This window comes from Alexandromys fortis, unplaced genomic scaffold (assembly GCF_014885135.2).
Source record: "Alexandromys fortis isolate MF-2015 unplaced genomic scaffold, M_Fortis_MF-2015_v1.1 scaffold_72, whole genome shotgun sequence".
Classification (NCBI taxonomy): Eukaryota; Metazoa; Chordata; class Mammalia; order Rodentia; family Cricetidae; genus Alexandromys; species Alexandromys fortis.
The window spans coordinates 4589798-4610623 of record NW_026067969.1 but is presented as its reverse complement, the minus strand read 5'-3'; the positions used below and the strand labels follow the sequence as shown (position 1 = coordinate 4610623).

The window sequence follows — 20826 nt, the reverse complement described above, 5'->3', positions numbered from 1 at the left end:
GAGAGAGAGAGAGAGAGAGAGAGAGAGAGAGAGAGAGTGTCAGTCTTTGGTTGCCAAGAATTTCAAGAAAGGAAACCGGAAGCTCCTGCGCCGTTGGCGTCCCGTCGCCAAGGAGACGGGCCATTCCATTTCTTTGCAAGGGTTAGTGTAAATAGTCTTCCCCCTTCCAGTCTGCAGCAAGGTGCCTAAATCACTTCGAAGAACGTGGCAGCATTTACGCGCTCGGCCGGGGCTCCACAGGTGGGCGCGCTCCACTTCCGAACTTGCCTGGCCGCGGGGTGCACCCCCTGTCCGTGTGGTGCAGGCCGGAGCGGCTCGCGTGGGGCGAGGGTTCCCATGTAGGGCAGAACTCTGTGGGCTTGCATCTCGGAGATTGGGGTCTGATCTCGGAGGTCCCCAGGATGCCAGATCAGGCTAAGTCCCGGCAAGACTTCACGCGATGGAAAAAGAAGAAACAACCCGTGCGCCGCACGGTCAGCCAGATCTGCCCGCCGCCCCGACGGCCGCTGACCGTGGCAGACATCCGTCCGGGCATGGAGAACGAGAGGCTGGGGGTCGTGCGTGACTCCATGTTTCAGAACCCGCTCATCGTCAAGGTGAGCGCTCGGGCGCGCTCGTCCCCTCCCCGGGCACATATGCTGCCGATGGGTTCCAGCTGCCGAGCCCTCTGGCCTCAGGGTCCGGGGTCCAGGCGCAGTGTCGGAAACGAGCTCTAGGCGGGACAGTTCTGGACGGACAGTCGGCAGTCGCGGCCGGTCCCCGAGCCTCAGTGCCCTTAAGTGGCACACATTAGCGGAAGACTATGAATAGGGCAATCCCTGCGGGGCTCGATAAACCCACAGGGTGAGACAGGTCGCAGGCACCCTTTCATGAGCTTGCCACCCGAAGATCCACTTTCCCCAACACCTTTGGTCTACTGCGCAGCAGGCGCTCCGGGGCTCTCGTGGAAACCTTAAGTGTGTGTGGGGAGGTGCAAATACTCTCTTTGAGGCCTGGCCAGCACTCGCGTGCGAGCAGCGTTATGGCTGAATCACCTTCCCTTTCAGTGCCGGACCTCTGTGCTTTACTCTGTTTTCCCGCCTGGTTGAAAACTCCACGTGGGCGTGGCTCTGCTCCTGAGTGCGGGGGGTGGGGGGGAAATCAAGTTAAAGTTTAGCTTTTATCTAGGTAGTCCTGGAGCAAGTTTACCTTTGGCCACTAGAGGGCAGTGTGCTTCTAATAATGTACTCAGTTTCCCAGGTTCCGGGTGCGGAGGGTGATGGGCGCGCTGATGGTAACCATGGATTCAGTAATCATGATTTCTCTGACTCCGGGCACTGATTAGAACCCAGAGTGGTGCGATCTCTCTCTCTCTTTCCCTTCCTTTTTTCCTCTTTCTCATTTTTCTTTTTCTTCCCTCCCCTCCTCTTTCCCCTTTCTAACTTTTCTTTCCCTCCCTTCCCCAACTCCTTTCTTTCGTTCCTTCTTTTGTGAAGGGAACCTGGTTTTTCTTAGCTGTGCTATAACTAGCTGCATTCTTTGACTCCTGGGAAATCAGTGACGCTCCTGGACCTTTTTGGGCTAGTTAATGTTCGCAGCAGGAAGGAACTAGGTGCAGTTATAGGGTGCAGTAGCATCCTTTGCACCAGACTTCTGAGATGGCTCCCCAGTGCGACAGAGCTTTGCTTACTTCTTGGAGAGCTGACCTCAGCAAGCACGTGGGACAGACGGTTGGGATTTACTGTAGTGGGCCAATGTTCACTCCAAGTGATACATGTATATCTGCATACACACGCATTATACATGTATATATGTATAGCAAAAGCACGTGTTCTATATAGCGCACTGTATGTTTAGCATTTGTATATAGCAATGCATGTAAATTCGGTATGTGAAACACCCCTCTCTTCCCCCTGGTTATGTCAAGGACAGCATTTGAGCTGTAAGGTGGCACCAGCTCAACAGCCTTCCGGATAAATTCCATCCTTGTTTCTGGAGCTGGAGTTGAGGAATGATCTTTTTTTTTTTTTTTTTTTTTTTTTTTTACAAAGTATTGGTGGTGATTGATCCACCAATGGGGTTCTGTTTTCAGGCTGTCCTAGTCCATGATGATCACCAGTGCAGGGTCCTGGCACTCTTTGGTGACAGCAGGGGGCAGTGTTTCCCTCCAACTCTGTCCTTGGTTTTTGAAGCACCGGTTGCGGTTAGGATGCTGATGTCCGCATTCAATATTTACCCCTTTCTGTAAGATCTTCCGTCAAAACCCAGCCTGCTTTAAGGTTGGCAGAGAGGGAATGTGGAAAGGAAGCTGTGCCTCTCCTTGTTGCCAGAGCTCCCTGTAAGCCAGTGCACAGAGAAATCTCTGCCAGGCTTTTGACTCCAGGTTCTACCAGAGCTGGCTTAAAAGCCACGCCACTGCATCCCAGCCAGCTTTCTCTATGTAAAGAAAATTTGAATTCTGAAACATTGGGAGTTTGGGCTTTAAAGAAAAGGGAAATAATAAAAGTAGTTAGGGTTCCAGAACATTAAAAAAAAAAAAAAACAGTTCTATCCGTTCTCCTGTGCTCGACTTGTAGGCTCCTTTACGGGGGTTGCTCATTTTGTTGGCCCCAGTGTGGGGGTGAATCCCTCCTCCTCCTCGTGTGAGTATGCTTGGGTCTGGTGTCTTTGAGGATGATGGGAACTGAGTTGTATTTTCCGTTGTCTCTTCCCGAGTCTGAAGGAGTGTGCATCTCTATCAGATGACACGGCACCCTGGAAATATTTATTTCCCCGCATGAAGAGTCCGTCACTCACATTGTTTCCCCTCATGGCAAGGTTCAGCAGTTTTTGTTTGTTCCTTTTCTTTTCTTTTTCTTTTTCTCCAAGTTCAAATGCAGCCAAACAAATACAGCCCTGGTATTTCCCACCCATGGAATTTACCAGAACGTATCTGCACCAGTTATTCAAAAACATGTCTTCAAGAGGGCGCAGCAACCAGAGGGAAAGGGAAAGCTTCAGATTTGCAAGCAGGTGTTTTTTATCTATAGACACTCGCCAACCTATCACCTCGCAGAAACCCAAGCAAACGGCTTGTTTAATGGTGGTTAATTGCGGCGCGATGGTGTTTCATGCAACCACAAAAGTAATGTAAATACTCTCCATTGGCAAGGGCTTCTCTATTGTCAAGTGATGTGCAGCCAACCAGCTTCCCCTTCAGGGGGACTCTGTGGGAAGTATAAAATTAAATTGAGAAAGAACCTAGCTTCATCCTGCTTGATTCTCATTTCCCTAGAATCCGGAGATGCAACACAGAATCCTGCCACAGTAGCCTCCCAGGCTCCCTCACAAAACCTGTCAGGGTTTACCCTTCCCACTGCGGCAACTTGGCTGATACCCTGTCAATACAATTACAGGGAGAGGCTGCGCGGCTTGCTCCGCTGACAGCTCTGAGTCTGCTGTCGCCCTGGAGAGGCAGGTTGCTGCACGGGAGTGGGACTGATTGAACCCAGCACCCTCAGAAAGTACAAATGATCAGGGCACCTGATTTTTTTCATAATTTATTAGTGACTTTGTTTTTCTCTTTCCTGTGTGGGTTTATGTCACAAATAAGAAGAGCACACATTTGTAAAATAAAGTAATAGACTCAAGCATTTGAGGCTAGAAGGAAGTTTGCCCGCATCAAATGTATCTCCTTTCGGGAGGTTTAGGGGCCTCTGCCCAGGGGAAGACTCTCACCCTGGGGCGCTGCTGTGACCTGGTATCAGAAGTGGGAAGAGGCCCCGGTCTCCTGAATTACCTAACCTCATGCTGTTTTGGCTGCAAGCCATGACTAATTAATCAAGGGTAACCCAGGTGTGGTACATCCTGTAGAACCGGCTGTCAAAAGTGCTCGCAAGTGAGTCTGACCCAGCGTCATCCACTCAGTGTCCCCGCAGAAGTCAGCAGTATGGATTCCTCAGGGTTTTTAATGTTTAGTAGGTGCGGGGGGGGGGGGTCATCCTAAGCTGGGATGGGGTATAGAAATAAGTTCCGAACTTAGCCTCTGCCCCCAGGGATTTGACCATTTAGGGTTTACCTGGAGAAATAAGATACACAGAGATACAGGCACACACAGACTCATATGTCCAGGCATGTAGACACACAGAGATTTACCATTGGATATACACACACAGACACAGAAGCACAGGTACACATACGAAAGAAGTCAAACAACGTCACAGGTCACCTCCTCTGAGTTTTCCAGTGAAGCACAAGCCCAGGGCATTCAGTTTTAGGGAGAGGCTATCGTAAGAAGGTCCATGCCAGGGGTCAGGAGACTGGCAAAGCCAGCCCTCTGTGCAGAGTGATTCCGCTCTTCCTTCCACTCCAAGCATTAGGGGCTGTTCGCGCCAACTCAAGTTCCAGTTCATAAGACACAGTGCTGCGTTGAGTTGTTATCGTTACCAGCACAAGGACGTGTTTATCCGGAGTGAGTGTGTTCAAATTGGATGCTCTACAAAGCCAGGCGAGCACACCATGCCCACTAATAGCCTAATGGCTCGAATAAATATTACTGCTGGTGGTGAGCGTAAACATGGAGACAGCGATGGGCATTAGGAAGGCAGGCTGTCCAAAGCCCGCCTGCACAAAGATACCAGTGTTTTCATTACGGGGTGGGAAAATACTGCGTGTGGTCTGTCTGTGATCGCTCAGCTCCCTTACATTCAATTACAGTGTAATGGGAGGAAATGAAATGTTAGTGAGGAATTAAAAACCATCCTGTGGTTCAGTCTGGGCCGGATGCACTGCTGTGGGTTTATCCATCCTTGTTTTCTCCGTTCCTTCCTCGTCCTCTCCCTCCTCCCTTCCTCCTCCCTCCCACCTCCTCTTCCCTCCTCCCCTCTTTTCCTCTTTCTCCCCCTCCCCTCCTCTTTCCCTCCTCCCCCTCTTTCTCCTCCTCCCTCTCACTTCTCCCTCTCCCTCTTCCTTCTTGTGAGTGTGTGCATGTTTGTGTGTGCGTGTGTTTGTGCACACCTGTGTGCATGTTTGTGTGTGTGTGTGTGTGTATGTGTGCAGAGGTCAGAGGTCAACCTCAGGTGTTGTTTTTCAGAAGCCATCCACCTTGGTTTTGAGACAGGATCTCACTAACCTGGAACTCAACAAGTAGGTTAATCTGGCCGGCCAGGAGCCCCAGGGGTCCACCCATCTTCATCTCCCAAAAGCTGGGCTGGGATTACAAGTGAGAGCCACCTTGCCAAGTTTCTCTTCCTTCCTTCCTTCCTTCCTTCCTTCCTTCCTTCCTTCCTTCCTTCCTTCCTTCTTTCCTAATGGCTGTCCTCTTTTCTTCATTTAAATCAAAGCCTCCCTCTGGCTGATACCCAGCTTCATCCTTCAGGGGGCAGCAGATGAAGCAGTGAAAAACCCCACTGCCCAAGTCTGTGACCATTCCAGAGAGAAGACCTGCCCTCTCTCCTGGCTCCTCACTGCAGTCCCCAGGGCAGCTGCCTCTTCCACTGGCTCCTCACTGCAGTCCCCAGGGCAGCTGCCTCTTCCACTGGCTCCTCACTGCAGCCCCCAGGGCAGCTGTCTCCTCCACTGTCTCCTCACTTCAGCCCCCAGGGCAGCTGCCTCCTCCACTGCCTCCTCACTACAGCCCCCAGGGCAGCTGCCCTGGCATAGCAGCAGAGTTACCTTTCTCTTCTGTCTCTTAGCCCAAGGGGGTGCATGAATGAAGACAGAACTGGCATTCTTCCTATTAAACCCAGCCACCCTCTGATCATGTGACCCTCAGAACATGGCTGGGGCTTGAAGGGAAGGCTGATCTTCAGGAAGAACGCTGAGCCCCGGGTGGACAGTTCAGCGGTTTTCCTTATAGCTTTCAGAACACTCTGGACCCAGTGCTGGGGGCTATGCATGTCAGGCTCTTTCATCTTTTGTTTACTTGTGCGGTGATTGGAGTCAGTTCTCTGACCCCGTGTGGCTTCCAGGGATAGAACTCAGGACATTGCATTTGTACAGCACGTTCTTTAACCAGCTGATCAGCTCTCTGCCTTCAAACCCTGTTTCCTATTGCAGTGGTTTCAAACCATTCTAGGGATCCCAGAAGCCTTGGAGATCTCACAAATGGAGTGATTCTATCTTTAAGATTGCGTCTAGACTGAGGGCGTAGAGCTGTGCCTAGTGTGTATGAATCGCTACTCTCCACCCCCACTCAGTGCCACAAAATAAATAGGCACCAATCAACCACTCAGAGCATCCTTATATACATGCCTTTATGCCAGCAGAGGCCATCAGATCCCACTACAGATGGCTGCAAGCCACCATGTGGGTGCTGGGAACTGAACTCGGGACCTCTGGAAGAGCAGCCAGTGCTCTTAACCTCTTCAGCCTGCATCCTCCTTTTCAAAGCTTAAGAAGAAAACACGTCTCATTAAAAGCATTCTGCAAGAAACGTTCACACAGGCTCTCCAATATTGTAGCTGCACTTTAAGGTCTGGTTCCAGGCTGTCGGCTCTGCATTACTGTTTGGGAGCCTTGTAAATGTTTTTTACCCGGGAAGATTGGGCCTTTCCCAATCTGAGATTTTCTATTCTTGCAGGAAAGTCACAGAACTTTGTCCTAGCCCTCGAGACCTGGATGTGTTAAACCCAGCAATGCCCCTTCTGGACTCTCCCTCCTGCCCGGTGACCTTCATGGTGGCAGGCAAAACAAAGGGGGCACAGCACCAAGAATGTGCAGCCTCGGTCAGCAACTCTCGTTGTTTGCTGCCTTTAAACGAATGCTGAGGAAACTGACCTTCTAATCAGCTGCTGGACAGTGGCTACAATTCAACTTTAAGCGCAAATGTCCCCTGGTTCCTTGTTCAAGTTCTTCCATCAGTGCAAATGAGGACACAATTCCAAGTTAGGACACGATACCAAGGCAGGTATGAAGCTGAGCTCCCTTATGGAGGGGAGGTCACTTGAGTGGTTCCGGAGCCAACAGATGCCAGCCACTTGCTTGTTCTGCCACGCAGGGGTGGGAGGTGTTATCTCTGAGACTCCGTTTCTTCTATCAGTGAGGAGGTCACGGGAGAGTAATGGGGATTCCATGGGATCACTAGGTCGTAGCTAGCCATGGGTACCCACAGAGAGCACTTTAAATGCAAGTTCTTTGGTTTGCTATGCACCCCATTACAAATACTTTTGTTCTTTAAGGCAACCTTTGCATACTGAGCTGTTGATGTTAGGTAAATATTAAGGGCTGAAGAGATGGCTCAGCAATTAAGAGCGCTCATTGGGAACTTTCAGGGGAGCCCGGTTCTGTTCCCAGCACCCATGTGAGGTGGCTTCCAACCCCCTGTAGCTCTAGCTCCAAGGGATTTTACTCCCTCTTCTGATCTCCTCAGGCACCTACACACATGTGGTACATATAAACTCACACAGGTACACACATACTTTTTTTAAATAAAAAAAATGTAAATATGTAAATGTAATGTTGAATCTAAACATGATGAGTTTTCACATTTACCAAGTGCTGATGCTTATCCCAGTGTGCGCTCTAACTGAGCGACACTGTCTCTACCCCAAACTTTCTTACCCTACATTAGAGCCAACAGCATGCGCTGGTTAAGCCAGATGAAGAGCTCTGCTGGGCTTGTCTCACCCATGTGTCCAGGCTCTGCTGGAGATGGGATGCTACCTCGTAGAAACAGGAAAACACTTGAGTGACGTTGATGGCTCTAAGCTGAGGAGGGCAGTATTACTCAGTGATACGTACTTTGGAAATCAACTGACGCCAAGGAACTTACTTCTAGAACCCACTGTTTTCGGTTGGTGAAGCTGGCAGGGAGGTGCTGTCGGCCCCTCCTTGGTGGGCAGAGGTCATGGATGCTGCTCAATTTGTCATAGTGTGAAACCAGCCCCTCCCGCCTGCATCTAGGAACCAGTCTCCAAATGTCAACAGTTTTGAGGCTGAGGGACCTTGAACTAGAAGACATAAACAAAAGTGGGGGGATTGTTTGTAGCTCAACACAGCCTCTGGAAAATCTAATGTAGACTCACGGAAACCAAACGGTTGGTCTGAGCTGCTTCTCTCTTTGCTTGCTTCTGCCTCTCCTCCCCGATGGCCGATGCTATTTTAAATCTCCTCCTTCAGTCTATTTTTCTCTCATTGCTTGCTTCTGCCTCTGCTCCCCGACGGCGGATGCTATTTTAAATCTCCTCCTTCAGTCTATTTCTTTCCCCTTAGTGATGTTTGTCTGCAACTTGTCTGCTTCAATCCCTGCCCACATTGCAATTTAAGAAAAATAATATTTTTCAGCCTTCTTGCGGTGTGGCTCAATAACTCATTAAGTAAACTCATTAGCAGAGAGACCGGTTTGTTGAGCAATCACTGATTGGTGTATGAGCTTTGCGTCCCTCCCCTTCAGACGTCCAGGGTCCTGTCTCACTCTGCATGAACTAAGTTAAGATTCCAAGTGGAGGATTGACGCAGTGCAGAAAAATTAAGCTCAGAGTGGGTCAGCGCCCCATGGCAGATCTTGTGCTTTCTCGTGGCACTAAATACCACATTTCAGGAATGAGTTTTAGAAGGAAAACAGCTGTAATGATCCACCCAATAATTTGAAGGCACACCAGGGGTGGGTCAAGAAACAGACACGGGTCAATGAACTTAAAGTTCAGCACAGGCAACACCCAGAAAGGGGGAAGGGTCTGTCAAAAGGACTGCAGAAAATACATAATGACCCCCAAAGAGGGAGTTTTGATTTTTTATAGGAACCAAACAATACGAATCTGGGAGGCGGGGGAACTCAGAGGCATGCAAGCTAAGTGTCTTTGTGTGGACGAGCACTCTTTGTGTTTTGTCTAAGGGAATAAAAGCATCGTCTTAGAAGCTCTTCAGTTTCAAGGGATGGATGGTCACACTGCTGCCAGGTGGCTGGCCATTTTCACGTGACCATAGAGCATCTAAACTGGACCATTGCACCAGAGAAAAAGTCCCAGTTTGCTGATGCTCGGATGTCACAGCCTTTCACGAAGTTGGGATGCCGAAGAGCTCGCAGAGAGGCTGTGGCATTTGAGTGAAGGGGAAGTTTGCTGCTGACTCCACCAGTTCCGTTTAGTGGACCAGAGTGGGCCATGCCACCACCTTAAGATGTCATTATTTGAATTTTGAAGAATTGCATTTCTATGTTCCCTCTGCCTTCTAGCAGATCTCTTAAGAATACTGAAACTGAGTAGCTCGGGCTTTGAATACCTGTTTAGCTGGAGACATTCTGGATTCCACTCCTAGAACCACAAAAATAAACAAAACAATACAACAGAGCTTGGCTTTGGCTGTTGTTCTGTCTGGTTACGGGAGGCATTTGAAATTGCTAATGAACACATCAGTCCGTGAGCACGTTTTATTGCCCTGTGATGGGGAGGCCTGGCTGGAAGCACAAGGTGTTTAAAGATCTGTGTCCAGTGGGCTGATAGTTTTGACCAGGGAATCACCGGTCTTTGAATATTGGAACCAAGTTATTGAGGGTGGAAGGAGAGGAGAGGGAGGTCAAGGCGCCACATTCAGAAGTCGAGGCAGGAACAGAAAGGACTGTGCAGCTACTTGGGTATGGATGGCGGAGGGGCCGCTGGAGGGCCCCTGGACTAGGCCGATGTTGCAGGACAGTCAGCGTTGTGCAGGTGCTCCCAAGGAGAAGGACTATGAAGGAATTGGTAGAAAATGGCGGTCTGCTGGGTGGTGGTGGCACATGCCTTTATTCCCAGCACACAGGAGGCAGAGGTGGATCTCTGAGTTCGAGGACAGCCTGTCCTAACAGAGCGAGTTCCAGAAAAGGCTCCAAAGCTACAGAGAAACCCTGTCTCGAAAAACAAACAAACAAAAACAAAAACCTGCAGTCATTCTTTTGCTGCTTTAGCCAACACTTCCTTTCTGAGCGCGCCTTATGCACTTGGTGCAGGGATGGGTACAGGTCTGGGCGGTGCTCTCATGGAGCTCACAGCCCAGCAGGCAGAAGACAGACAAGAAAGAACAGTGAAGGCTCAGAAGCTACAGTAGCGCTGGTCAGGGTGGGATCCCTGCTCAGGGCTGTGGGCAGCAGGAAGCAAGGGAGGTCTCGCAGGAAGGTCAGAAGCTGTGTGCAGGGAGCTGGAGAGGTGAGAGAGGAGTCAGATTCCCCAAACAGGAAGCTTTAGGGTCACTCTTTAAAAAAATAAAGAATTTTATTTGAGATAGTCCCATGTAGCCAAGCCTGGTCTTGAACTCACCGTGTAGTCAAGGATGGCTTTGAACTTCTGATTCTCCTGCCTCCACCTCCTGAGTGCTGGGTTCCAGGCATGTACTACAAAGCTTGGTTTTCTTTGGGCGGGGGTTGAACTCGGAGGGTTGTGCATGCCAGGCTGGCACGCTACAAAGTCAGAACACAAAATGATAAATAGTACAGGAGCACTTGAGAGGAAGTGATTCCAGACAAAGTAAGAGGTTTTGTGGAGCCGGGCGGTGGGGCATGCCTTTAATCCCTGCACTCGGGGAGGCAGAGGCAGGCTGATCTCTGTGAGTTCTAGGCCAGTCTGGTCTACAAGAGCTAGTGCCAGGACAGGCTCCAAAGCTATAGAGAAACCCTGTCTTGGGAAAAAATTTAATTTAAAAAATAATTAAATATATATATATAATATAATATAAAAAAACGAAACAAGAGAGTTTTTTGTGGAAGTGTATTCAGGGATAACTTGGCACCCTGGAGAAGGAGGAGGGCAGGGTGGTCACCATGAGTCCCTGGGAACAGGAAGGGCTAAGATGAGGCTGTGTCTAGCCTGAAAAGACTTGAAGAACCCAAAGCTAAGGACTAAAGTACGTAGAGTCCAAAGGCCCCAGAGTCAGGTCCAGAAATCCACATCAGTCCCAGCCAATGTGCCTCTTCCTGCGCTGAGGGGCTTGGGCATCTAGGGACAGACAGAGGTGTGCAGGTCACTGTGTGTGATTGTTGAAGTGGGTGAGTTGGGAGCATCCTGGTCTCTTCTCAAGCTGGCTGTTGGGAGCCAGATGATGGCAGGACATGTACCTCACTGATGGGTTAGGGTTAGAATCTTCAATTTGTTTACTTTTTGTAAATTCAACAAGCCCGAGTCTGAAATGCTCCGAATGTCACCGGCTGTTTGAGAGAACCTTCAGGAGAGGCTCTGTGGTCCCTTTGGGCCGAGTGCTATGGTTGCTTCCAAAAGCTTTATAAACTGTCACTGAAGATTTTGCCAGCTCTGGAGACACCCAGTGGGCATGAATTCAGAGGCTTAAGTAAATCTTTTAGACACTCCTTTTCCAAAAGGAAAGCAGGAGTCTGCCCCACGTTCCCGAGAGCCCCAGGCTTTCTTCAGCCGTCCTGGTGGCAGGGTGTTCCTGGGTTTGGCTTCTTCCAGAGTGGGAATTCAAGGAAGAGGCTGAGCCCAGAACCTCACACTCTCGACCAGAGACCCATTGGACCTGCTGACTTCCCAGAGGGATACTCCATGCTGAGCAAATGGGCCTTCTGACGCATCATGTCCCCTGTGCCTTTGCAGCAACCCTAAAAGGTGGCAGGTACTTCTGTTCCTAGCTTACAGCTGTGAGACCGAGGCTTAGATTTCACACAGATTGCCTCAAGTCAGAGGAACCAGGCAAGCCAAGCGGGGACCCTACAGCACCAGGCCACAGCAAAAGTACCAACCAAATCAGAAGAATTAAGTGACAGCAATGGCTGCCAATCATCAAGAGCCTCTCAAGTGTCAAGCCATTCCCTCCCTCCCTCCCTTCCATCCTTCTTTCCTGTCATGCTTGCGAAGACTTTGAGGGGTATCAATGGGTAAAGGCACTTGCCACTCAGCCTTCCAGCCTGAGTTCCATCCCTAGGTCCACATGGTAGAGAGACAGGACTGATCCCCTCAGGTTGTCTCTGCCTTCATATGCATGCATGTTCGTGCACTTGTACACATGCACACACACACACACACACACACACACACACACGCTATCAAAGGGAGACTACCGACACAGTCAATCCTAGCATCTCTTGCCCAGGTGACTGCCCACTGCTGCCTTCCTTATTCATGTTTCCCATCCAAATGTACTCAAAATCGTGGCCTTTCTTCCTCTTTTCCTTTATACATGCTAGGGACGGAGCTCAGGGTGTCCCCTCGCCAGGGAAGTGTTCTACCACTGAGCTGCACACCAACCCTCTCTGTACCATATTTTTCGTATACAGCCTCTCAGCTCTGTGAAGATTCCTATTTTGAGCTCAGTAAGGGTGACATGACATCCCCAAGGTCACACAGAGGGCAAATGGCAGGATTGGTATCTGTGGCTAGAATGAGTTCGCTGCTTATCAGGCGATGTGTGTTACTGCCTGGTACCTTAGGAGACAACTTTGTCCTGATAGGACAGAAGGATCCAGCAGGTCCATCTAAGTCAGCTATGTCTGGATCAGCCTACAGAGGCAGGTCATCTATGGAGGCCTTACCTGCTCTCATAAGAGTTCCATGGGGCTGGCAGATAAGCCACACTATGGATAAGATGACTTCACAGGGATGCAAGAGTTAGGAAGAGGAGAGGCTGGTATCCGGGGGTGATCCAGAGGGACTAAAGTGGCTGAGAGGAAGTTCGTTTTCCATAGGAAATGTGGCCAGACAAAAACCTGGGTTTTATGAACATGGACACTCTGGGAAGGGCAACATGCATGTCACAACAAGGGCACCGGAGGACAGTCACCCGGGCAAAGGACATTGAGAACAGGTCAGGACCGCTTTCAGAATCTGCATTGGCAGGGACACCACTTATATTTTAAGAGGCATCACCAAAAATCAGCATGGCTTTTGGTTTCCCAGGAAAGCCTGGACCCTGGGGTCGTTTGAAGAGCGTGTATCTGCTGTCCCTAAAGCTGGGATGTCTCCAGCCACAGCTCTGTCCAGGCCTCTGGGAATGGCCTCACCCTTTCAAAGAGAAGGTGCCCTGCTTCTCTTCTCCCACACATGGTGCCTTCTTCTCTCCACCTCCCTAATCAGAGAAAGCAAATTGTTATCAGATTAGTCTCAGCGATGAAAAGCGGGTGCTGGCCCTCGCCCCCCGTTAGTTTCCATTTAGATAGACTGGGCCGGGCCACACAATAGGCATCAAAGCCTGTCTCTGGGCAGCGGGAGGGATTAATTTCTTTAACCAACAGGCCTGATCTGGCCTAACTCATTACCCTGCCTTGTCAGTGTGAATGTTGGACGCGATTGAAGATTATACCATTTAGGCCTCTCCCTTGTCCTCCGCGTGAACCGCGGCCATTGAATTGCACATTCTTGCGAAGCTCCCCCGTCAATACTCGGGCAGCCTGAGGTTCTAATTCTGCTTCATTTAAACTTCATCAACTTTTCCAATCAAGTGGAAGGATCCGAAATAGGTTCTGTACGCGGAAAGGCACGATCCCTTTGTCAGATAAATTTATTCTGGCTTCTCCCCTCCCTGGCTCTCTTTCTGTCTCCAGCCTCGCTCCCCAATCCCTTCTCAGCACCCCCCCTCCCCTTATCCCCAGGATGAAAATGAGATTACAGTATTTAAATGACTATGGTAATCAACCTGGGGGCCCAGAGCTGAGATTGAGGTTAATTTTTCTTAGCAGAACAAAGAAGCGCGATGCCTTTGGGGACTCAGAGGAACAATCTGGGGTTCTTGCTTGTGGCTTTTTTTTCCCTCTGAAATTGCAGTTTTAGGAGTCTTTTCTTGTTACTAACTAGACACCGAATGTGATTTTTTTTTTTAAAGGCTACAATCCCTAAGAGAACAGAAATGTAATTTTGGGATGATAAACAGATACCAACCTTCAATGAACAATTTTAATAGGAGAAAAAAAGTCACTGACAGGAGATGAACCCAACTCTAATGAAAGGGTGGTCCTTTCCCTTGTTTATTTTTTAAATACACTCAAAACAATCTCCCACCGCGTTAGAGCTCATAATTACAGCCACCATGGGCACTCGCAAACTTTTGAAGGAAGAGCCTTGTCACTTGGGTGATCTCCTTGGCAGCTTTTACTGCTGTAGAAGTTGAGGTTTTTGTCATGTTTTGGCTAATTAGAAGCGGGGTCATTATCTCATTGAGATTTCTACACGAAAGCGGCTTGTTCTGTTGTTACCTGGAACATTCGAAAGCTGGTCAGTCATTCTGCAAAGGACCCCCTCCTCCCCTCAGCTTCCGAACAGCATCAGAATCTGTATGTTTCTTTGTCTCTCCTGGCTACCTTGTCGGAGCTGTTTTACATACTTGCCAGGCAGTGCTACCTTTCATTTGTGTCAGGAGAAAGGACTGTGACAAGTTCTGTACACAACGTTCATTTGGCAAGGGAGATTCTTCACAGAGCGTTTGAGCTGGGAAATGCAACTATCTTTCAGTATGATGAGCTACATCGTTTCTGGACAGACTCACTAAGAGAGACCATCTGGGAACTTTATAGCAGGGAACGCTCCTGAAAAGTCTTAATGAGGTTTTGTAAGAAATAGGATTTGGTTTCAACGCAAGCCTAGCAGGGGGAAAGTGGGAAACAGCCAGAATGGCTTCAAGTGGGGGATGCCTGAAATACACCTCCCTCTCAGCTCCCCACAAGTTATTAAGAGACCGGAATGAATTGTTGCTCTTCTGTGTCGTAATGACTTTGTTTCAGGCCCTTTAAACTGTGCTTGACTTCCCGACAGTCATCTACATTTGCAAAGCAAAATATTTAATAACCTCCATCCTTTCCACAACTGTGTTTGTTCAAGTGTTTCCTCCTCATCTCTACCCCATCCCTATTCCCAACCTCTGACAGCTCTCCATCCGTTTGCCGAAAAAGAAGAAGAAGAAAAAAAAAACCCGCTCACTCTTTGTGCTACCAAATTCACTGGGGGCAGTGGTTTATGGTGACATTTTTCTTTCTTAAAGTAAATATTGACTCACCATGGGGAAATTAAAACTCCATTAGGCATCGCTACACTGTACAGAGAGCTGCGCTGGAGCAGTCAAGCTGCTATTAATTGGTTTCTTCTTCGGGAATAATTCCGGGAGGGCAGAGGGAAAGGGGAAACAGGAGATGGATAGACCCATAATTTCTTAAAATGACACCATCTAAATCAGCAAAGGTGATCATTACATGGTTATTAATCTAAATAGAAACAAGGTGCTGGATAATAATGGGAAAACCCACCGATATAAAAAGCCTGCCGCAGAGTTATTTCTGGGCTTCGGAGACTGTGCTGGGGAACGCAGGTGAGCCAGCCTCACCCAGGCTTGGGCTGCTCGGAAGTGGCATCTCCGGCATCAGGGGCCGTGCTTCTGCCTGCTGCAAGGACTTTTTCTTTTCCCGTGATGAGGTAGCAAGACCTCCTTCCACACTGTTTACTGGTCTTTAAAAAAAAAACCCTAAAAACTTGTTTTCGTATGTATTTGTGTGGTGTGTGTTCATGTGTGTATGCCTGCTTGCATGTGTGTGGGCATGCTAGCAGAGGCCGGATGTTGACGTCAGGTGTCTTCCTCGATGACTTTCCACTGTATTTCCTGAGGTAGGGTCTCTTGCTGAACCCAGAGTCTATTCTGTCAGTCTAGCTACCCAGCTAGTCTCCTAGTGTAGTTGGCTTCCCAGGAATGCTGGGATCACAGGCGGCTGCCATGCCAGCTGGGCATCTGTGTGGGTGCTGTGGAGTCAGACCCCAGCCCCCGCGCTCATGCAGTAAGTGCCATACCAGCTGAGCTGTCTCCCCAGCTTCCCTTGCTCCCTTTGCAATAGAACCTCTCTGTGTTTGAGCCATTGCTGCCTCCCCTTTCCCACCTACCTCTGCCTGCTGGTGCCAGCCCAGCCCCAAGCCCATGGGTGCCATTGTAACTCCCTGGGCACTCTGGCTGCCATCAAGAAAACAAACTGCAGACAGCTCAGCGGTTAAGAGCACTGGCTACTCTTCCAGAGGACCTGGGTTCTTCCAGAGGACCTGGGTTCAGTTCCCAGCGCCTATACGGCAGCTCAAAATGTCTTCCAGCTCAGGAGATCTAATGTCTTTTATGGTCTCCTTGGGCACTTGGCATGCATGAAATACACAACATACATGCAGACAAAACATTCATATACTTAAAATTAGAAAAAAAATTAAGAAAGACAGAGATTGGGGAGCGGGAGGAGTGGAGGGAGGGGGAACTGTGGTTAGTATGTAAAATGAATAAAAAACATAAAATAAAAAATACTTAAAAACAAGAAATATGAAGAAAACAAATAACAAATACTGAACGAGATGCAGGGAAAGGGGACCTTTCTATGCTGCGAATGGAACTGTAAACCACAGCAAATCATACTGAAAATCAGTATGAAAGTTCCTCAAAAAATTAAGAATAGGACTACCGTATGATCCAGCTATAACAATCCTGAGAATACACCCAGAAGAATGAATCAAAGTCAGTATCCTGCTCCAGAGATACTGCACACTTTTTCCACCGGTCCAGTCACAACAGCGGGCCTACGGAACCAGCGGATGAACAGAGGCTGAAAATACGGTACTGATACATCACGGAGCGTTACTCGGTCATAAGGAAGAAGAAAGTCGTGTTACTGGCCGGAAAATGGATGAACTAGAAGCTGTTACAGCAGGCACAATGAGCTGGACTCAGGCAGACAGGCACCGTGTTGCCTTTCACACATGGAATCTATATTTTTAAAAAAGACACAAAAGTAGAGCGTCAAAGAATAAGTACAAATATTTTAAAAAATAAAGTATAAGAGGTTCTGTATGAGACTAGAAAGGGAACCAGTGTTGTATGGACAGGGGACAAGGGAAGGTAATTGAGGTAGACAAGATCATGCATAAAAACATAATAAAACCCACAATTTTGTTTAATTAATATACAATAATTTAAAAAAATTCTCTCATTTTTATATCTAGCAATTTCCCCCTCTCAGTTCCCAAGGCCCGTAGCAAACTGTAAAGGAGAAGTGTCTTAAGCAGACATTTAGCTGAGCGGTGGTGGAGCCCAGCTCTGGGCACAGCCCTCACCCCAGCTCTTGTGAGTAGAGTTCCAGAACAGCTGGGCAACATAGTGAGACCCTGTCTTAAAAATAAACAAATAAACAAATAAATAAGAACTTAGGAGTTGGAGAGACGGTTCTGCAGTTAAGAACATGTGCTGTTCTTGCAGAGGACTCTGGGTCTCACGTGGGCACACGGCAGTTCACAACTGTTTGTAAGTCCAGTGGGCCCGGTAACCTCTTCTGGCCTCTCTGAGCACTTCATGCATGTGGTGCCCAGAGATGCGTGCAAATAAAATAAATAATTCCTTAGAAAAAAGATCAGACCTTGGTGGCTTTATAGCCAGACAGCCAGAGTTACAGGGCTCGCTCCTCAGCACGGAGATGTGACATTTTTCTTCACAGGCATTCTCTCAGGCATGTTGGGCTAGGCCACATCTTAAGATAGTGGGAGTTTGGACTGCAATACCCAGGCTTTGGAGACGCAGGTCAACCCCATTACTCCTTGTTGACTCCTGGCCCACAGATGCTGATTGTTTGGTTTTAAAGAAAGAGTGGGCATATATGGGTAACCCTGGTAGTGAAGTTCCTTCCAAGCATGGCAAGGAAAGGTAGAAATAGGGGCATCTCATGCCTGACATAGTTCTGCGTGCTGGGACTGAGGCACACCTGGTCCTGAGGCCTCTGGGACCTGCTTGCTCTGTGCCTGCTTGCATCTCCTGCCAAGGAGGCTGCCGTGGTGGTTTGTCACTTCCACTTACTTACTTAGACATGGTCCTGTGTAGCTCAGACTGGCTTTGAACTCCCTATGTAGCAGAGGATAACCTTAAACGTCTCATCTACTTGCCTCTAGCTCTTGAGTGCTGTGATTCCAGGCGTGTGCCTCATGCCTAGCTGACCTGGTGTTGAGAGCGGAATCCAAGCCTAGTGTGTGCTAGGCAAATGCTCTAGCTACTGAGCTATATCCCCAGACCTTCCATATACTTCAGATGAAATCTAAATTATAATGGTCAGTACATGTAAACGCTAAGGAGAGAGTTGATTAAGGTATAATGATGAGAAAAACATCAGGCCCTAGTATTTTCTATCAGCGAGTCCTAAATCTGTGGCTATCGAACCTGCGGATAGAAGAGGCAGAGTTCATTGCCAGCATTCCCCTGTTGCGGGACTTTAAACCTTGACACCACTGCAAGGATGGATACCCAGTTGCCAGGAGCGGGTCACCTGGCAGCGGGCAGGCTGCCGTCCCTACCCCATGTAGTTTCTCTGCTCCCCACTGTGCCCCCTAGGGCGCGATGTGCCGTTCTCCAGTCATCTTGTAGAAGCCACCTCAGTCCTCTTCTTCTGGAAGTCTTTGGGCGCCCCACCCCTGCTCTGAGATTGTTATGCACCCCGATATCTGCAGCCATAATGTCATAACATAGATTTCTCTTATTGCCCTCCCCATCACATTAAAAGTTTGCTTTGGGGGGGTTCCTTGTGGGCAGAAGCTGGGTCCTCTTGGTCTCTGCACCCCCAGCACCCATAGTGTTTGACGTAGATGCTCAACAAATGCAGGATGAGCGAATACAGGAACAGTTTAGTGAGGACCCGGGAGACAGTGTCCTAGTCAACAGTAGCTTCGGCATGCCCACACATGTCTAGTTTTATCTTCAACTCAAACTTAAGGTCCTGTAAGACTTCAAGATGGGTTCTCTGTGAAGGAAGGCACCGTCATCTCTGCACACAGGTGGGCAGAAGCTGTGCACAGCGCAGCATCCTTGACGTGAACTGCGCGTCAAAGGCTGGAAGTACAGCTTGTCTCAGTGAGGCCAAATGCAAATGCCTTGCTAGCTGAGCTTTTCAGGAGGAAATCCAAATGAGGACTTTGAAACCATGATCATGGTCACTCATCAGACGCCTGCTTTGCCTAAACAGCTCAGGACACAAAAGGAAAATCAGGAGGACACATAGCTGGTCTCAAGCTACAATGGGATCGTGAGTGGCAGGATGTTGAGCTGTTTGATTAAGCCCAATATTGCGTGTTAATCAGACCTGAATGCCCAAAGAAAGAACAGTGTTTGAAAGCGCTTAACACGGGCTGGGAGGACTCCTTGCTTCTGTCACCTCCCAGGTGGCGTCTTGGGCAGGGATGCTCTGTCATTGTACTGGTTACCTGACAGGGTAATCCTGGGCACAGCAGGGGGGATGGCCACCAGTGCAGGACTTTTCAACCCGGCTAATTAAAACAATCCTTTCTCTCCCCATGAAGGCTCGGGAGACAGAAAATGAGTGGGCTAATGAAAATGTCGCCAGTCACCCACTTATCTATTCTACATGACGTCATAAGTTCCGTTGAGGGGGGTCCTGATAGAAAAATTTCAAAGATTTACTGCGAGCCTGGTCCCCTTCACCATTGCTCTACACGGCATAAGCCACGCACCAAGCCGATCACTAGTGACCCATGCTGTGTCATCACTTGTCAATCACAGCAGCTGTGGGGGTTCTAGAAGAGCCCTCCTTCATACTGAACCTAATAGAAGTCATCTGGGTCCTTCTCAGTTACCCACTTCGCTAAGTCCAAGAGGCCCAATTACTCCGGAAAGCCCTGCTGTCCTCATGGGTGGCCCGGTAGATGGTGATGTCTGTTTACTGGAAGAACTCTGATAAGACGGGACAGTCTTCAGCATTTGGTTCTGACTGGAAAGATGGCGAGAGTTCAGTTAACACGGATTTTAATGGCGTCTGGCATGACCACCTCCTTCGGTCCTGTGAGCAGAATCCAGAGTCCTCTGTGTTTATTTCCAGCCTTGACCTTGCCCTAAAATTCTGAATGATGTCACCTGAATATGTCCTCCCCGCCCACTGTGCGCGGGACAAGGGAGAGAAACAAGGGGTGGATTTGTACATACAACAATAACAAGAAAAGAAGAAATTGTCATGAATTTGAAGGGGAGTAGGGGGACTCAGGAAGAGTTGAAAAGAGGGGTGGGGGATAGAAGCACCCAGCAAACCATAACCTAACTCACTTTATACCTTGGTTCAACTGGGGAAAACACCTGCCGGCCCCAGAGAATCTGGGACACAAATGCCCGCTCCTGAGGCTTGAATGCGGAATGCCCCTCACAGGCTCCTGTATCAGAGCACGCGGTCCCCAGCTGGAGGTGCTGTTTTGAAAGGGAGTGGAACAGTCAGGAGGTGGGGCATTGCTGAAGGAACCCAGTCTCTGCGGGTGGGCCTTGAGTTTTGAAAGCCACCCTCACCTTCTGCCCATTCTCAGCCCTACTTCCTGTTCTGCCCTCTGCTTCCTGATTGTGGCTGGGATGTGACCGGCTGACTCCTGTTCCTACTACCATGCTTTCTCCACCACGAAGGACTGTATCTTCCCGGATTGTGAACTAAAAAACCCCTCTCTTCCTGAAGTTACTTCTTGTCTAGTGTTTGGTCACTTGGTAAGAAGGGTAAGAGACCCTCTAGACCCCAGGACGCTTGGCTCACCTGCGGGACTCTACCCAAATCCACCCTTCCTTTCTTTCCCTTGTCCAGTGCATAGTGGTCAATGTCATCCAGGATTCTAGGGAGAGGTAAGGGATTGAAACGAACACAGAAGACCCTGGGGCTGGTCCCTGGAGAAAGCCTAACTTCTCTCTCTCAGAAGCCATCAAAAACCTGTAGCTTTTCATCTATGGGTGGGACTTCGTGAGATTTTTTTTTTTTCCTATCCATAATGGCATGTCAACAGAGATCGACAAATGGTAAAAATACCAAGAGAAAGCCAGATGGTGGTGGCGCACACCTTTAATCCCAGCACTCAGGAGGCAGAAACTGGTAGATCTCTGTGAGTTCAAGGCCAGCTTGGTTTACAGAGTGAGTTCTAGGACAGCCAGGACTACACAGAGAAACCCTGTCTCCAAACAACAACAAAAAAAACAAAA

General features: G+C 48.9%; 1 protein-coding gene across 1 annotated transcript in view; it reads left to right on the top strand.

Moving 5' to 3' along the window:
* The first annotated feature begins 162 nt into the window (after positions 1-162).
* Cfap77 (cilia and flagella associated protein 77) overlaps positions 163-20826 on the top strand; it is a 126108-nt gene continuing 105444 nt past the window's right edge. The window contains exon 1 of the mRNA XM_050155065.1: positions 163-596. Coding sequence (XP_050011022.1) covers positions 402-596 — 195 coding nt within the window. The 5' untranslated portion in view covers positions 163-401. The remainder of the gene's footprint in view (positions 597-20826) is intronic.